Source organism: Microcaecilia unicolor, chromosome 9 (genome assembly GCF_901765095.1).
Source record: "Microcaecilia unicolor chromosome 9, aMicUni1.1, whole genome shotgun sequence".
Lineage (NCBI taxonomy): Eukaryota > Metazoa > Chordata > Amphibia > Gymnophiona > Siphonopidae > Microcaecilia > Microcaecilia unicolor.
Window position 1 is genome coordinate 139415385 of NC_044039.1, and position 17784 is coordinate 139433168.

At 47.6% G+C, this 17784-nt stretch overlaps 1 protein-coding gene across 1 annotated transcript in view; it reads right to left on the reverse strand.

Annotated features, from left to right (window-relative positions):
- Positions 1-17784, reverse strand: part of UBR1 (ubiquitin protein ligase E3 component n-recognin 1) — a 718041-nt gene that overhangs the window by 51642 nt on the left and 648615 nt on the right. Inside the window, exon 44 of the mRNA XM_030215524.1 lies at positions 11006-11062. Within this exon, the coding sequence (XP_030071384.1) occupies positions 11006-11062 (57 nt within the window). The remainder of the gene's footprint in view (positions 1-11005; positions 11063-17784) is intronic.

Here is a 17784-nt window from a genome sequence, read left to right on the forward strand (position 1 = left end):
CAGTCACAGCCTCCTTAGGAGATGTATAGTCCAGGACCTCAAGCATCTTGGCCCTGGACTCACCCTCTACTTCCAAAGGCATCAGCCATTTCCTTTACAAAAGATGGAAATGAAAGGCTCTCTGGAGGAGACTTTCTCCTTTCAGGTGGAGGGGAGCATTCAGAGGGAATCCCATAAGACTCATCCAAGGAAAGATATTTGGGATCCTCCTCTGAATTCCATAAACTTGTCTGAGGAAAAGTATCTGTGATCCTCCTCTGAATCCCATGAGTGCTCCTCTTTGGTGTCAGACAATATCTCCCGATGGGATTGTCGAGACCGAACCTGCCTCAATGCCGAGGAACCATGTCCTCGAGAGCGGCATTGAGAAGTTGACTCCCATGTTGACTCTGGCGAAGCTTTCTCCACCAACGTGAAGTGCTGGCTTGGGTGGCAGTCGACACCAGGGCCGCAACACCGGAGGCTGTACCACAGGCTAAAGGACAATTGGGGCCACAACGGGAGGCAGGGTAGGTGCAAGCACCCCCGATGCCCATGCACACTATTGCATAAGGCCGTCCAGCAACTCAGTGAGTAAGGCCTGGATGTGCTCATCAAGGGCCGACACCGGAAGAAGCTGGGGTGCCAGCTGAGGTGCAGGTTGCAGAACCTCTGGGGTTGACACAGGAGCTGGATCTTGGCTGCTAGGAGACAGGCACATCAGTACCTCCTGTATGGAGGGGAAGTGGTCCTTCTGGTGCCAACGCTTCTTGGGTACTGAATTCTTTGACGCCCTGGAGCTCCCGGCACCATGTGTCGAGGGTGACAGATGATGATGCTTCTTGGCCTTCGCCCAAAGCATGTCACCAAGGCTCCTTGGTGCAGACGAGGATGAAGTTGAACCTTCACGTCGCCTCGGGATCGGGTCTGACGATGGATGGTCCCAGGGGCCTTGCACAGCAGGGGGCCTCGAGGCAGGTGGAGACCCACTCAATGCTTCACTGCTCTCAGTGTCCATGGGTCTAGATGTCAATGCTGATGCAGACATCAAGGAACCGGACTGGACTCCAAAACTCCTCTCACGTTGAGCCTGTTTCTGCCAGTCTTGTAAGTATGATATTATGATCCATAGTGTCGAAGGTTGCTAAGAAATCGAGCAACACTAGCATTGAGGCAGATCCCCTGTCATGGTTTCTGTATAGATCATCCCGAAAGGACAAAAGAACTGTCTCTGTTCTGTACCCGGGTCTGAAGCCAGAATGACATGGGTCTAGTCAATTACTTTCAATTAGCCAGTCGTTGAGTGTAGACTGTCCATTCTATAAGTTTTCCCAGGAAGGAATGTTAGAGACTGGTCAGTAGTTTTCAAGCTTGTCCTGATCCAGAGAGCTTTTTTTAAAAAGGGGCACACCACAGCTCTTTTTAGTGTTGTTGTCAGCTGCCCTTCCATACGAGAGGAGTTAATTTATTTATACTATGTTATTTATACTATTTATACTATTTATTTATACTATGTTATTTATAATACTATGTACCACCATGTAGCTGATGGGTCCCACAAAAACACACACAAAACAGACAAAAGACAGAGTTTGAAGAGGCCATATATATCAGATCTGTCTTGTCGAATTCAGTAGTGGACTTAATCTGCAAGTAAACACAGTATTATACAAAATAAAATTATGTATGGTATCCAAGTGGATTACCAAAACAGTTTCTGTGAGCTCGTATGTGCGCAAATGAAAAGGGAGCCTCAGCATTTATAGCTAAATTTGAACAGATTACATCTGGTCACTCTGTAGCTGTCGGCGACGTGAAAGCACTACCAGCCAGGTTAACAATTTTAGTGGCCCCTTCAATGAGGCCTGTGCTCACTCGTTGATTATCCTTGCTGGGCAGGAACCAAGAGGGTAGGTTGTAGGCTGCAGACCTTTCAGGATATTTTCAAGAGCTTCCTCTGTGACCTGACTGAATGAGTCCCAGATGGCTGTGCATGGTGGGGAAGAGGGAATGTTCTCTTCATTAGCTGGTAGGAGCTTTGATGGGACTGTCTGTAGATCCGGGTGGAGACCTTTAATTTTGTTGGCAAAGTAAGTGGCAAAGTCATTGCTGGTTAGTTGTGACTTGGAAGGCTGGTTCTGTTGTGGGGTTTGTAGTAGGCTGTTTATTATTTTAAATAGCTGCTAAGGACAAGGTTTACAATAGTGTATCCTCTTGTTGTTTCCTGAACCAGCTGTCCAATAAAGCAGTCATTTATTTTAGAGGGTGACAAACTGAATCTGTGGCCAAAATTCACCACTTGGTTTTGGCCACACCTGAAGCTGAAACCAGCTCAGCCCCCAACTAGGAACAGCCCTCACTTCCACCCTTCTCTCCTAAACCAAAGTAGCTCTCACTTCCTCCCTCCCTCCTGTTTGGGACATGGTTCCTCGGCATTGAGGCAGGTTCGGTCTCGACAATCCCATTGGGAGATACTGACACCAAAGAGCGCTCATGGGATCCAGAGGAAGATCCCAGATACTTTTTCTCAGACAAGTTTATGGAATTCAGAGGAGGATCCCAGATACTTTTCCTTGGATGAGTCTTATGGGATTCCCTCTGAACCCTCCCATCCACCTGAAAGGAGAAAGTCTTCTCCAGAGAGCCTTTCATTTCCATCTTTTGTAAAGGAAATGGCTGATGCCTTTGGAAGTGGAGGATGAGTCCAGGGCCAAGATGCTTGAGGTCCTGGACTATACATCTCCTAAGGAGGCTGTGACTGCACCTCTGCACGAGGTACTCAAGGAAGTCCTCATCAGGAACTGGGAGTCCCGTCTGTTGGTCCCTGTCATGCCCAGGAAGATTGACACCCAGTATAGTCTCCACAGTGTGCCTGGTTTTGATAGGTCTCAATTCCCTCACAGTTTGCTTCGACGCCCCCAGGCAGAGAAGCTAGAACCCTGGATTCTTTTGGGAGGAAGATGTACCAGGCTTCAAGGCTCATTTTCCGTATACACTCTTACCAGCTCTTCACAAGCGTTTAACTTGTGAAACAGAAGTAGTCCCCCTCCCGGGGACTGGCGCTACCCCCCCCCCTGGGCCTACCTTATCACCCTGGTGATCTAGTGGATAGTTTGAGCACGAGAGATCCCTAGTTGTTGCTGTCCATCCTGTGCCTGCAGTCAAAAATAGCTGCTGTGATTTCAAGCAGAAGTCTCAAGATATTCCTGCTGGAGGTCACAGCAGCCATTTTGAGGAGGAGGAGGAGGAGCACCAGGGGACATAAAACAAGTTTTGTTTCAGCCGAAAATGCACTGGCAAACCAAGCTTGAATGCAGATTTTGGGTCATTTTTAGTGCCGAAGCCAAAACTGAAATTCAGTCAGCTTCTAATTTATTTCATCAAGGAAGTTTCCATCCCTCGTATACCCTCACATTACATTTACTCAGTCAAATTGGAGGTTCTTGAAATCATCCATTACTTATTGTGTTAACAGAAATTAGAGAAGCTAATAAATACTAGCCAGCAGATGTTACACCTACCACTAATCTCTTTCCCTTCACACATGGAATTTCTATCCATAAAGATTCCATAGTGTATTCTGTTTCCTGCAGGATTTTTATTCTGTTTGACTCAATGCCATCTTTAACATACAGTGCTACCCCTCTACTGACTTGATCTACCCTATTATTGCAATATAATTTATACCCTGGTATCAAAGAATTCCATTGGTTCTCTTTCTTCTGCCAGATCTCTGAGATGCCTAATACACACCACTTTTTATTCAGTGCTATATATTCTAACTCTCCCATTTTATTTTTCAGGCTTCTAGGATTTGTATACAGACGTTTCAATGTATGTTTTTGCTTATATTTGTAACCTGTTTAGCATTCAACAGGGATAATTTGCAATCTTTCAACTCTGCTCTTTACAACACACCTGGGCTACTTTTCCCTTTATTAAGACCTCTCTATCAGATATCCTACTTTCCTGGTTTGATAGTATCCTTCAAAGACACCTCACCTTGAACCTGGTGGAAACAGACAATCACATTGTTGGATTTCTCTAGCAGATTATGTAATTTCATGCTGACCAAATAGTGAATGATACATACCTGTAGCAGGTGTTCTCCGAGGACAGCAGGCTGATTGTTCTCACGACTAGGGTGACGTCCGCGGCAGCCCCCACCAACCGGAAGAAGCTTCGCGGGCGGTCCGCACGCAGGGCACGCCCACCGCGCATGCGCGGCCGTCTTCCCGCCCGTGCGCGACCGTTCCCGCCAGTTGAATGACAAGCAAAAAAGATGAAACGCAATTCCAAAGGGGAGGTGGGAGGGTAGGTGAGAACAATCAGCCTGCTGTCCTCGGAGAACACCTGCTACAGGTATGTATCATTCACTTTCTCCGAGGACAAGCAGGCTGCTTGTTCTCATGACTGGGGTATCCCTAGCTCTCAGGCTCACTCAAAACAAGAACCCAGGTCAATTGAACCTCGCAACGGCGAGGATACAACAGAAAATTGACCTACGAAGAACAACTAACTGATAGTGCAGCCTGAACAGAATAAACGGGTCCTGGAGGGTGGAGTTGGATTTACACCCCTAACAGATTCTGCAGCACCGACTGTCGCGTCGGGTATCCTGCTGGAGGCAGTAATGTGATGTGAATGTGTGGACAGATGACCACGTCACAGCCTTGCAAATCTTTTCAATAGTGGCTGACTTCAAGTGGGCCACTGACGCTGCCATGGCTCTAACACTATGAGCCGTGACATGACCCTCAAGAGCCAGCCCAGCCTGGGCGTAAGTGAAGGAAATGCAATCTGTTAGCCAATTGGAGATGGTGTGTTTCCCGACAGCGACACCTAGCCTGTTAGGGTCGAAAGAAACAAACAATTGGGCGGACTGTCTGTGGGGCTGTGTCCGCTCCAAGTAGAAGGCCAATGCTCTCTTGCAGTCCAATGTGTGCAACTGACGTTCAGCAGGGCGGGTATGCGGCCTGGGGAAGAATGTTGGCAAGACAATTGACTGGTTAAGATGGAACTCATACACCACCTTCGGCAGGAACTTTGGGTGGGTGCGGAGTACTACTCTGTTGTGATGAAATTTGGTATATGGAGCATGAGCTACCAGGGCTTGAAGCTCACTGACCCTACGAGCTGAAGTAACTGCCACCAAGAAAATGACCTTCCAGGTCAAGTACTTCAGATGGCAGGTATTCAGTGGCTCAAAAGGAGGTTTCATCAGCTGGGTGAGGACGACGTTGAGATCCCATGACACTGCAGGAGGCTTGATAGGGGGCTTTGACAAAAGCAAGCCTCTCATGAATCGAACGACTAAAGGCTCTCCAGAGATGGCTTTACCTTTCCACACGATAATGGTAAGCACTAATCGCACTAAGGTGATTCCTTACTGAGTTGGTCTTGAGGCCAGATTCTGATAAGTGCAGAAGGTATTCAAGCAGGTTCTGTGCAGGGCAAGAACGAGGTTCTAGGGCCTTGCTCTCACACCAAACGACAAACCTCCTCCACTTGAAAAAGTAACTCTTTTTAGTGGAATCCTTCCTAGAGGCAAGCAAGACACGGGAGACACCCTCAGACAGACCCAATGCAGCGAAGTCTACGCCCTCAACATCCAGGCCGTGAGAGCCAGAGACTGAAGGTTGGGGTGCAGCAACGCTCCGTCGTTCTGCGAAATGAGAGTCGGAAAACACTCCAATCTCCACGGTTCTTCTGAGGACAACTCCAGAAGAAGAGGGAACCAGATCTGACGGGGCCAAAAGGGCGCGATCAGAATCATGGTGCCGTGGTCTTGCTTGAGCTTCAGTAAGGTCTTCCCCACCAAAGGTATGGGAGGATAAGCATACAGGAGGCCGGTCCCCCAATGAAGGAGAAAGGCATCCGATGCTAGCCTGCCGTGTGTCTGAAGTCTGGAACAGAACAGAGGCAGCTTGTGGTTGGTCTGAGAGGCGAAAAGGTCCACCGAGGGGGTGCCCCACTCTCGGAAGATCTTGCGTACCACTCTGGAATGGAGCGACCACTCGTGCGGTTGCATGACTCTGCTCAGTCTGTCGGCCAGACTGTTGTTTACGCCTGCCAGGTACGTGGCTTGGAAGAGCATGCCGAACTGGCAAGCCCAACGCCACATCCCGACGGCTTCCTGACACAGGGGGCGAGATCCGGTGCCCCCCTGCTTGTTGACGTAATACATTGCAACCTGATTGTCTGTCCGAATTTGGATAATTTGACAGGACAGCCGATCTCTGAAAGCCTTCAGTGCATTCCAGATCACTCGGAGCTCCAGGAGGTTGATCTGAAGATCCTTTTCCTGGAGGGACCACAGTCCCTGGGTGTGAAGCCCATCGACATGAGCTCCCCACCCCAGGCGAGATGCATACGTTGTCAGCACTTTCGTGGGCTGCGGAATTTGGAATGGACGTCCCAGGGTCAAATTGGTCCGAATGGTCCACCAGTGCAGGGAAGTGCGGCAACTGGTGGAGAGGCGGATGACATCTTCTAGATTCCCGGTGGCTTGAAACCACTGGGAAGCTAGGGTCCATTGAGCAGATCTCATGTGAAGACGAGCCATGGGAGTCACATGAACTGTGGAGGCCATATGACCCAGAAGTCTCAACATCTGCCGAGCTGTGATCTGCTGAGATGCTCTGGTCCGTAAAGCCAGGGACAGGAGATTGTTGGCCCTCGCTTCGGGAAGGAAGGCCTGAGCCGTCTGGGTATTCAGCAGAGCTCCTATGAATTCCAGAGACTGGGCTGGCTGGAGATGGGACTTTGGGTAATTTATCACAAACCCCAGCAGCTCCATGAGGTGAATAGTGCACTGCATGGACCGGAGAGCTCCTGCCTCGGAGGTGTTCTTGACCAGCCAATCGTCGAGATATGGGAACACGTGCACTCCCAGCTTGCGTAGATACGCCGCAACCACCACGAGGCACTTTGTAAACACCCGTGGGGCAGAGGCGAGCCCAAAGGGCAGCACACAATACTGAAAGTGCCGTGTGCCCAGGTGGAATCTGAGATACTGTCTGTGAGCTGGCAGTATTGGGATGTGAGTGTATGCATCCTTTAAATCCAGGGAACATAGCCAATCGTTTTTCTGAATCATTGGCAGAAGGGTGCCCAAGGAAAGCATCCTGAACTTTTCTTTGACCAGGAATTTGTTCAGGCCTCTCAGGTCTAGGATGGGACGCATCCCCCCTGTTTTCTTTTCCACAAGGAAGTACCTGGAATAGAATCCCTGCCCTTCCTGCCCGGGTGGTACGGGCTCGACCGCATTGGCGCTGAGAAGGGCAGAGAGTTCCTCTGCAAGTACCTGCTTGTGGTGGGAGCTGAAGGATTGAGCTCCCGGAGGACAATTTGGTGGCAGGGAGGCCAAATTCAGGGCGTATCCGCACCGCACTATTTGGAGAACCCACTGGTCGGAGGTTATAAGAGGCCACCTTTGGTGAAAAAATTTTAACCTCCCTCCGACCGGCAGATCGTCCGGTACGGACACTTTGAGGGCGGCTATGTTCCCATGGATCCAGTCAAAAGCCCGTCCCCGGCTTTTGCTGTGGAGGCGCAGGGGGCTGCTTAGGCGCACGCTGTTGATGAGAACGAGCGCGCTGTGGCTGTCCCTGTGCCTGACGAGGCCTTCGGGCCGGCTGGGTGTACCTACGCTTGGTAAAAGCATAGGGTGCAGCCTGCCGGGCCCGGGAAAAACGTCCACCTGCTGAGGTGGATGCTGAAGGCGCCCGGTGGGAGAGCTTGTCGAGGGCGGTTTCCCGCTGATGCAGTTGGTCCACCAGCTGCTCGACCTTCTCACCAAAAATATTATCCCCCCGGCAAGGGACGTCGGCCAGTCTCTGCTGGGTGCGGTTGTCCAGGTCAGAGGCACGCAGCCATGAGACCCTGCGCATCACTATACCTTGGGCCGCAGCACGAGATGCCACGTCACAGGTGTCATAGATACCCCTGGACAGGAACTTTCTGCACGCCTTCAGCTGCCTGACCACCTCCTGAAAAGGCCTGGATTGCTCCGGCGGGAGCTTGTCAACCAGGTCCGCCAGTTGCTTCACATTGTTCTGCATGTGGATGCTCGTGTAGAGCTGGTAAGACTGGATGCGGGTCACGAGCATGGAAGATTGGTAGGCCTTCCTCCCAAACGAGTCCAGAGTGCGAGACTCCCGCCCCGGGGGCGCCGAGGCGGTATCCCTCGAACTCCGTGCCCTCTTGAGAGCAGAATCCACGACCGCCGAGTCATGAGGCAATTGGGGCCGCATTAACTCTGGGTCCGAGTGGATTCTGTGCTGGGACTCTGCTTTCTTGGGGATGGTGGGATTAGATAATGGTCGCATCCAGTTCCGAAGCAGTGTCTCTTTGAGGACATTGTGCAACGGCACCGTGGAGGACTCTCTAGGTGGTGATGGATAGTCGAGGACCTCGAGCATCTCAGCCCTCGGCTCATCCACAGAGACCATGGGAAAGGGAATGCAAATAGACATATCCCTGACGAAGGAGGCAAAGGAGAGGCTCTCAGGAGGCGAGAGCTTCCTCTCTGGTGAAGGCGTGGGGTCGGAGGGAAGGCCCACAGACTCCTCTGAGAAGAAATATCTGGGGTCCTCCTCCTCCCCCCACGAGGCCTCTTCCTCAGTATCGGACATAAGCTCATGCAGCTGAGTCCTCAACCGGGCCCGGCTCGACGTCGAGGCACCGAGGCCTCGGTGTCGTCGAGCGGTGGACTCCCGCGTCGGCGGGGACGAAGCTCCCTCCATCGACGTCGACGGGGACTCCACCTGTGTGGCGGTCGAGACTGGCGCCGCAAGCGGCGTCGAAGGCCTCGGCACCGGGCTAGAGCTCGCCGGCACCACAGTCAACGGCGCCGAGGGCGCAAGCACCCCCGGCGCCGGCACAGCCTGGCGCATCAGCCCTTCCAGGATCCCCGGAAGGATGGCTCGGAGGCACTCGTCCAGGCCCGCTGCCGGGAAAGACGGGGGGGCCGGTAGAGGCGTCGGTGCCGGAAGCTGCTCGGGTCCAGGAGACTGCACCAAAGTGCTGGGACCCTGAGGCGTCGGTACCTCCACTACCGAGGGGGACCTTTCCTCTCGGCGCTGACGCTTACTCGGCGTCGACTCCTCTCCGGCGCCGGGGGCATTGATGGCGACCGATGACGGTGCTTCTTTGATTTTTTGCGGTGCCCGTCATCGGTACCCGGTGGAATGGAGGAGGAGGAGGTCGATCCCCCTCGGTCTCGAGGGGCCGGGTCAGACAGGGTTCGGTCCCGAGGGCCATGAGCAGAGGGAGTGACCGGGGCCGATTGCCCACGCGGCCTCTCACCCCTACCCTCACCGGAGGGCCGACGGGACCTGTACTCCTGGGGTCGATGCCATCGGTGCCGATTTCGCGGACATCGATACCGGTACCGAAGAGCCGGCCGTCGATACCGATGCCGTCGAGGTCGAGGGGCCGGCGCAAGTTCCAAAAAGACGATCCCAAAGAACTTGCCTCGCAACTTGAGTCCGTTTCCGGAGACCAAGACACAAAGTACACGCCTTGGTATCGTGCTCCGGCCCGAGGCACTGAAGGCACCAAGCGTGGGTGTCGGTCTGCGAGATAGGCCGGCTGCACCGACCACACTTCTTAAATCCACTCGGGACCTTCGAGGACATCGACGGAAAAATCGCGTTGGCGAAATCAAAGTCGTCGATGGTGGCGGTAAAATCACACCTCGAAAAATAACTCGACCGCGCGGCCACAAGGCCGCAACGCGACGCCCCCGCTAGAAACGAGAGAAAAACAAAGCGCGTTCCTGTTTTTTTTTTTTTTTAAAGAAAGAAAAAGCTATGGGGAACGCGCAACGATAGGAACTGAAAAATTAACAAAGATTCGCGAACACGCGACGGTTTTCCGGCGCTGACTAAGAGAGAGCGGGTAAACACGACTCTCTCCAGGCGCGGAAAAGAAAAGACTGGCGGGAACGGTCGCGCACGGGCGGGAAGACGGCCGCGCATGCGCGGTGGGCTTGCCCTGCGTGCGGACCGCCCGCGAAGCTTCTTCCGGTTGGTGAGGGCTGCCGCGGACGTCACCCTAGTCGTGAGAACAAGCAGCCTGCTTGTCCTCGGAGAATGATGCAGTACACTGGTAACAGTGTCATTAGAAAAAGCCAGGGGGACCTAGGAGGCTAGATGTTCAGGAAACAATCTTACTGGTGATGCTAGGTGTGAAGGGATAATGAAAGTGAGCTAAAAATGGGATCTTATAAGCTCAGCTACTTACAAGGGTGGAGTATAATGGAGGAAGATGATAAACACTGTCTTGGATAAGCAGCAGTATCCTGCAGGAGTGATGCTGTATGGCTAGAAGCTGGGGTATATACTTGGCAGTGCGGAGAAAAATAACTGGGCAAACTTGTAATCGGGCTTTTTTTGAGGGGGTACTTGGGGGTACTGAGTACGGCACCTTTTCCATTGTGTCCTGAAATTGGCCCATGGTCCCCAAGTTTTAATGAAATAGCTCAGGCTCTACACACCAATTCTGCCTTGTCATAGATTCTGTGACTGGTTGCAGGGGGCCTGGCTATTGTGGGGTGAGTCCCTCAGTGATCACCTCATCCCTGAAGGGTGGCCTGACATTTGAGTACCGGCACCTTTTTTGCTAGAAGAAACACACTGGAATCACCATCTATTTGATTTTAAAGATCAATGGCGACAGAAGATAAAGATCTTAAGGCTCATCCTGCCTGGACTTAAAACTCATCTAAAGGGGCAACTTTCAAATTACCAAAACTGGGACAAAGTTTACAGGTATATTTTAACCCATGCAACAATTTTCATAAAGAAAAGACAAGTATACTTTCATTAAAAAGAATTTACAGCTCTCTCAGGAATTACATGTTATTACAAAGGGGGAAAGGTTATGAAAAAGGCTGAGGCATGAAGATGCTTTCATAGAGAGAAAGATACTGTTAAAAAGAAAAACCCTTTGAGGAGTTACCCAAAACCAGCAACTTAACATCTACAAGGTTCTCTGAAGAAAAAAAAAAAGGAAAACCAACCTGACTGAGGTGCTTTTCCCCTTCAGAAAGCTCAGCACAGCAGAATCAGCGCACCACCTGTGTGACGATCAAAAGGTATACTGTATTAATTTAGTTTAACAACAAACTCCTTTTTTGAGAGCATTCAAAAAGACTTCAAAAATTTTTTTTTATAAGTTTTACTGAAACACAAAGTGGCTAACATACAGTACAAAAGCAAACCACTCCCAAACCCCCCACCCCACAATAAACACAGTGAGCAAGGCACACAGAATGGCACTGTAAAACAACAACAAGCAGGATGACTTTTTCGGTCAAGAACTATGTGCCAAAAAAAGGCCTCCAGACACTCTCCCACTTTGACAGAGTATGTGTCCAATGAGAAGTAACACATTCCATGTCACAAATATACCACAACTTAGTAATTCATTTTACCAAAGAAGGTACAACTGTTAGCTGCTGTTTCCAACGGCTTGCCAAATTTAACCTTGCGGAATGAAACACATGGAGGGGCATTTTCGACCGGGGACGCCCATCTCTAAGGGCGTCCATCTCTGAGAACGGCGCCGCGAAGGGGTGGGGCTGACCGTATTTTCGAACGAGATGGCCGGTCTCGGTTTTCGCCGATAATGGAAACTGAGGCCGGCCATCTCAAACCCTGCCAAATCCAAGGCATTTGGTTGTGGGAGGAGCCAGCATTTGTAGTGCACTGGTCCCTCCGGACATGCCAGGACACCAACCGGGCACCCTAGGGGGCACTTCTAAAAAGTTAAAAAAAAACCCCTAAAAATAGCTCCCAGGTGCATAGCTCCCTTACCTTGGGTGCTGAGCCCCCAAAGACCCACTCCCCACAACTATACATCACTACCATAGCCTTACAGGGTGAAGGGGGGCACCTACATGTGGGTACAGTGGGTTTCGGGTGGGTTTTGGAGGGCTCTCATTTTCCACCTCAAGTGTAACAGGTGGGGAGGGATGGGCTTGGGTCCGCCTGCCTGAAGTCCACTGCACCCACTAAAACTGCTCCAGGGACCTGTATACTGCTGCAATGGACCTGAGTATGACATTTCAGGCTGGCAAAAAAAGTTTTTAAAGTTGTTTTTTTGAGGGTGGGAGGGGGTTAGTGACCATTGGGGGAGTCAGGGGAGGTGATCCCTGATTCCCTCCGGTGGTCATCTGGTCAGTTCGGGCCCCTTTTTGGGACTTGGACCTGAAAAAAAAGGGATCAAATAAAGTGGACCAAATTCTCGCCAGGGATGCCCTTCTTTTTTCCATTATCGGGCGAAGCCGGCCATCTCAAAGCACGACCCCGTCCCGCCTTTGCTATCCTACCGAAATCCCCCCTTGAAGTTTGGCCAGCTCCGCGACGGAAAGCAGTTGGTGCCGGCCAAAATCAGCTTTCGATTATACCGATTTGGCCGGCTTTAGGAGATCGCCAGCCATTTCCTGATTTGTGTCGGAAGATGGTTGGCGATCTCCTTCGAAAATAAGCTGGATGGTGAACCAATACCGATTGCTAGTGAGTGAGGCCCAACAATTTTTTTACCAAAAAGAAAAAACAGCACGGTGCCAGTTACAGTGCTTGCTGCCCAGAATGATACATGAGGATCAATCCGGCTTTATAGTAGGGAGGCAAACTTTTGATAATGTTCAGAGCCCTATACCCAATTCAATATGCCAGGACTGAGGCTGTCCCCTATGCTTTTAATGTTATTGGACATGAAAAAAGGGCGTTTGACCACATCCATTGGCCATTTATGTTTTAAATTTTGGGCAAAATGGGATTCTTGGGGCGTTTATTCAATGTATACATCAAATTTATTATACCAACCCGGTAGCCTGCCTATAAATAATGACATTTATACACCTATGTTCCCACTCCATCAAGCACAAGACAGGGTTGCACGATCTTGCCCTTGTTTGCCTCCGGCATACCCTATAAGAACTCAGTTGGCAATCACTGGGGTGAGATGAGTACAAAGCCATGTTCTTTGCAGATGACGTCCTACTTAATTTAACTAACCCTCAACACTCTCTTGCGATTGTACGATAGAAGAGCGACACTTTGATCTGTGTCATATTGTCAAGTGCGGCATATGTCTACGTAACACTTTATAGTGCATCACTTATAGAAGCATATTTTTAAGCGAATGACACTTATTAAAGTGAATCACAGATGGAGAAGGGACAGACACAAAATATATAAAATCTATGAAACGTTTATTGATGTCTTCACTGAAAGCATACAAGTGTATACAAAGCAGCGTTAAAAAAAGTACTTAAAAATTAGAAATTAAAAAAAAGAAAAATTAAACAATGGCTTACAAAGAAATAGATGCTGTTCACTTTAAAACATATAAATTGATTTTGTAGGCAATGCTAGACAAAGGTTTTTCGATCAATATTCTTACAATACTCTTGAATTAAATTAATAATCTGTGAATTCAAAGTTTCATATTTCTTTGACCTTTGGCTGTCTTCCTGACCACCAGAAACTCTGGAATATAAGGCAAACTGCAGTCCTTCTTCGCATTGAAGAGCACACAGAAATTTAAAAATGGATGGATGGTAAGCGATCTGCGTTTGGAAGGCACAATACCAGCCTTCAAACGTATTAGTTCGATGGTCTTTTCATGAACCATCCACATCTTAGGAGGACAACGAGGACATCTACAGACCTCTTCTATTTCTGCGGCCTATGTAAGTATCTTCAAAATAGTTCAACAAATCTGAAATGTTGAGATTTAATAACTCAGCTTCACCTAGAATATCATCAAAAGCTTTGGGCACTTCTTAGATAGGTAAAAATGCCAGGGAACACAATGAATGTACCACGTGGCGAACATCTTCACTCTCTGTATGTGTTGTCATCAATCTGTTACACTGCACATTCCTCCATATGGACTGAGTCAGATGAAATAAAAGCATCCCTGATTATTGACATCTGGGAATTCAGCCTCGAAGGCCACTTTTGAAGCAAGCTCAAAATCCATAATACAAACTTCTGGAGTTAAACAATAGTGAAAGGATTTTAAAACAGCAAACAGGCGTAAATAGGTTGACTGGGTTTTATCAGGCAGGACTGCATAAATACAGGGATAAACTTCACCACCACAAACTGCATGATTAGCAAAAGCTGACAGAACATCAAAGAATTGGCTTTAAAAGTCCCATCACACATCCAAACTTTTGCAGCACACAAGACATCTAGCATTGTGTCAGAAACATAAATAACCATTGGTTTTGAATTAGCCTCATTGCCATTTGTATAACTATCTTCACAATGTAGCAGAAACTGCACAGTCTTACCCAGATGAATGGCAGTCTAATAATTCTCTGAATATGCAAAAACCCACTGCAGATCTTGGCTCTTCCTCAAATCAATCAAGGCGCTTCCAAGCATGCTGGATTTTGCAAGCCACAGACGTTTTCAGAGGAGAAGCGAGAACTTCTTTGGTAAAAGATACCAATGCAGAACTTATCATATGTCGAGGAGGAAGACTATTATGGCACCCATCAAGTACCATTGTTTGCGGTTTCACTATGAGCTCCTTGGAGGCAGGATCAGGAATATGGTTATGAGGTTGCAATTCTTGAAAAGATGCATTAGCAGTATTATAATCCAATAAGGTAGTTAAACTACCATTGTAACACTGCTGGTCATATTTGCAGTTCAAAGTAGACTTGTTTTTCCTTGAGAAACGGTAATAACCACCAATCAGGTATATTTTGTCTCTTCCCTTTGAGGATTTGTAAATCTCCATGCCTCTCGTGAAACATCACAGCCATGCTTGTTCCCTGTCCCCCTTAAGAAATGCTTTGTTACGTGATGCACGCTTAAGTGACGCTCTCAGGTGTTGCACGCTGAAATGTTGTGACTGACGAACTGATGCATGTCAAGAAGTCACATGCTTAAATGTCATGTATGACTAAATGACGCACACTTAAAAGATGTACGCTAAAGTGTCCTGTGCTCAAGTGACTGCCAACGCGCTCTTGCATAAGTGGTTTTGGAGTTACAGCAATATGAGAACTTGTCAGGTTTTAAAGTAAACATGGCACTGTAGACCAGGAGGAGGTTGTCCTCTTGCAGTGATGGTTTCCTTTTCTCTGGGCCCCATGATATATTCGTAACCTGGGAGTAAATATAACCAAGACTATAGAAGGCCTTTATGCAGCCAATTTTCCCTCAAAAATAGAGGAACTTTTTGGAGATTTGGATAGATGGGAGGAGCTAAATGTCTCATGGCTGGGAAGGTATTTAGATATATATGGAACAATTATTTCTGAGAATGCTAAAAAGGCCCCTGTGGGAATTAAGAAGGGAGACTTGGGAAGGGCAACAAAAATGTTTTTCCCAGATAGGAAGCATTTCCTACAATCAATCATTTGTTATGCCCCAGGATTTAAACATTAGATCAGGTGTTCCATCAAAACAATGGGGATGGATGGCATCCATCTGAGGGTACTAAAGAACTTAGGAAAGTTCTAGCAGCTCTGCTGGCTGATCTTTTCAATGCTTCTCTAGAGTTATGAGTAGTCCTAGAGGACTGGAGAAGAGCAGATGTAGTCCTTCTCCACAGAAGTGGAAATAAGGAAGAGGTTGGGAACTATGGGCCAGTAAGTATCACTTCCGTGGTAAGTAAATTAATGGAAACACATTAAAAACGAAGAATAGTAAAGTTTTGGAATCCAATGGACTACAAGACCCAAGGCAACATGGTTTAACTAAAGGCAGGTCTTGTCAGACAAATCTGATTAATTTCTTTGATTGGGTGACCAGAGAGTTAGATTGAGGGAGAGCACGAGATGTGGGATATTTTGATTTTAGCAAAGCTTCTGACATGGTTGTGCACAAACGGCTAATAAACAGAGTGCCCTTGGTACAGGCCCTTAAGTGACTGTGTTAGGAACTGGTTGAATGGAAGGCAACAGAGGGCAGTGGTAAATAGAGTTCATTCTGAGGAAAGGATGCTACCAGTAATGCCACAAGGTTTGGTTCTTGGGCCTGTTGGCCTGTTCTTTTTGTGAGTGATATTGCTGAAGGGCTGTCTGGTAAGGTTTGCCTCTTTGTGGATGATACCAAAACCTGCAACAGGGCAGACACCCCTGATGGTGTAGATAAAATGAGGAAGGACTTAGTAAAGCTAGAGAAATGGTCTGGAATTTAGCAGCTAAGATTTAATGCTAAAAAATGCAGGGTCATGCATTTGGGCTGCAAAAACCCAAGGGAACGGTACAGTTTAGGGGGTGCAAAACTTTTGTGCACAAAAGAGGAGGACTTGGGTGTGTTCATATATGAGTAAGGTGGCCAAACAGGTAAAAGACGGCGAAAGATAGGAGGATGCTTGGATGCACATAGGCATAGAATAGCCAGTAGGAAAAAGGAGGTGATGATGCCCATTTATGACTCTGGTTATGGTTAAAGGGTAGTGGATTTGATATATCGCCTTTCTGTGGGTACAACCAAAGCAGTTTACATACACTATTTGCAGGTACTTTTCCTATCCCTAGTGGGCTCACAATCTAAATTTTATTTATTTGATATATTTTATTTATTTATGGTTCAACATTTTATTGATGACAAATCAAAGGAAAACAAATATCCGACATTATGAATTCACATATATTCAACTAAACATGTACACCTTCGAAACAGAATGATAAAATCCGTCATCCAACTTTTCATATTTATTTGCTATACCACCATTCATAAAATTATAACATAGTGGTTTACTGTTTAAAATGAAATTCATGAAATAGAACCCCCCCAACTATAATTCAAATAGAATAGAAGAAGAAACAGACAGCACAAAATTGTTCCAAAGAATTATAGTAAAAAACTAAACATCAGTCACATACATATCCAGAACAGAACACAGATCACAGTTGCCTAGTGCAAGAAAAATAGTGTTCAGCAAGTATTCCCAAAAGCAGTTTTAAATAAACGAGTTTTAATGGCCGTCTTAAATTTAGAAAATAAAAGTTCCAGGTGAAGGAGTGTGGGTAATGAATTCCAAAGAGTCGGCGCTGTATAATAGAAGGCTGATTATCTTGTAGAGTCTAATTCAGTGGAGGATGGTGAAGGAATATGTAATCTTCGGTCATCAAGTGATCTAAGATGCCTAAGAGGTGCATATTGGGCAATCACAGTAGACAGGTATAATGGAATTCCTGTTTAGCATATTGTGTACAACTCTGGAGACCGCACCTTCAAAAAGATATAAACAGGATGGAGTCAGTCCAGAGGGTGGCTAGTAAAATGGTCAGTGGCCATCATAAAGTGTATGAGGACAGACTTAAAGATCTCAATATGTATACTTTGGAAGAAAGGTGGAAGAAGAAAGATACGACAGACACATTTAAACCCCTATGTGTCATAAATGCACAGGAGGTGAGTCTCTTTCAATTAAAAGGAAGCTATGGAACGAAGGGGCATGCGATGAAGATACAAAGTAGTAAATTTAAAACAAGTTGGAGAAAATTCTTCTTCAAAACTCTGGAATTCGTTGCCACAGAATGTGGTAAAGGCGGTTAGCTTAGCAGGGTTTAAAAAAGGTTTGGACGGCTTTCTAAAGGAAAATTCCATAGAACAATTTGCACTCCTGTTATTATGTTGTACTTTCTCCTGCATTGTACGCCACATAGAGCCCACCTTGGTGGAAATATGTGGGATATAAATGTTCACAATAAATAAATAGAACAATTTTAAAATAACTTGGGGAAAATCCACTGCTTATTTCTGGGATAAGCAGCATAAAATGTATTGAACTTTTGTTGAATCTTGCCAGGTATTTGTG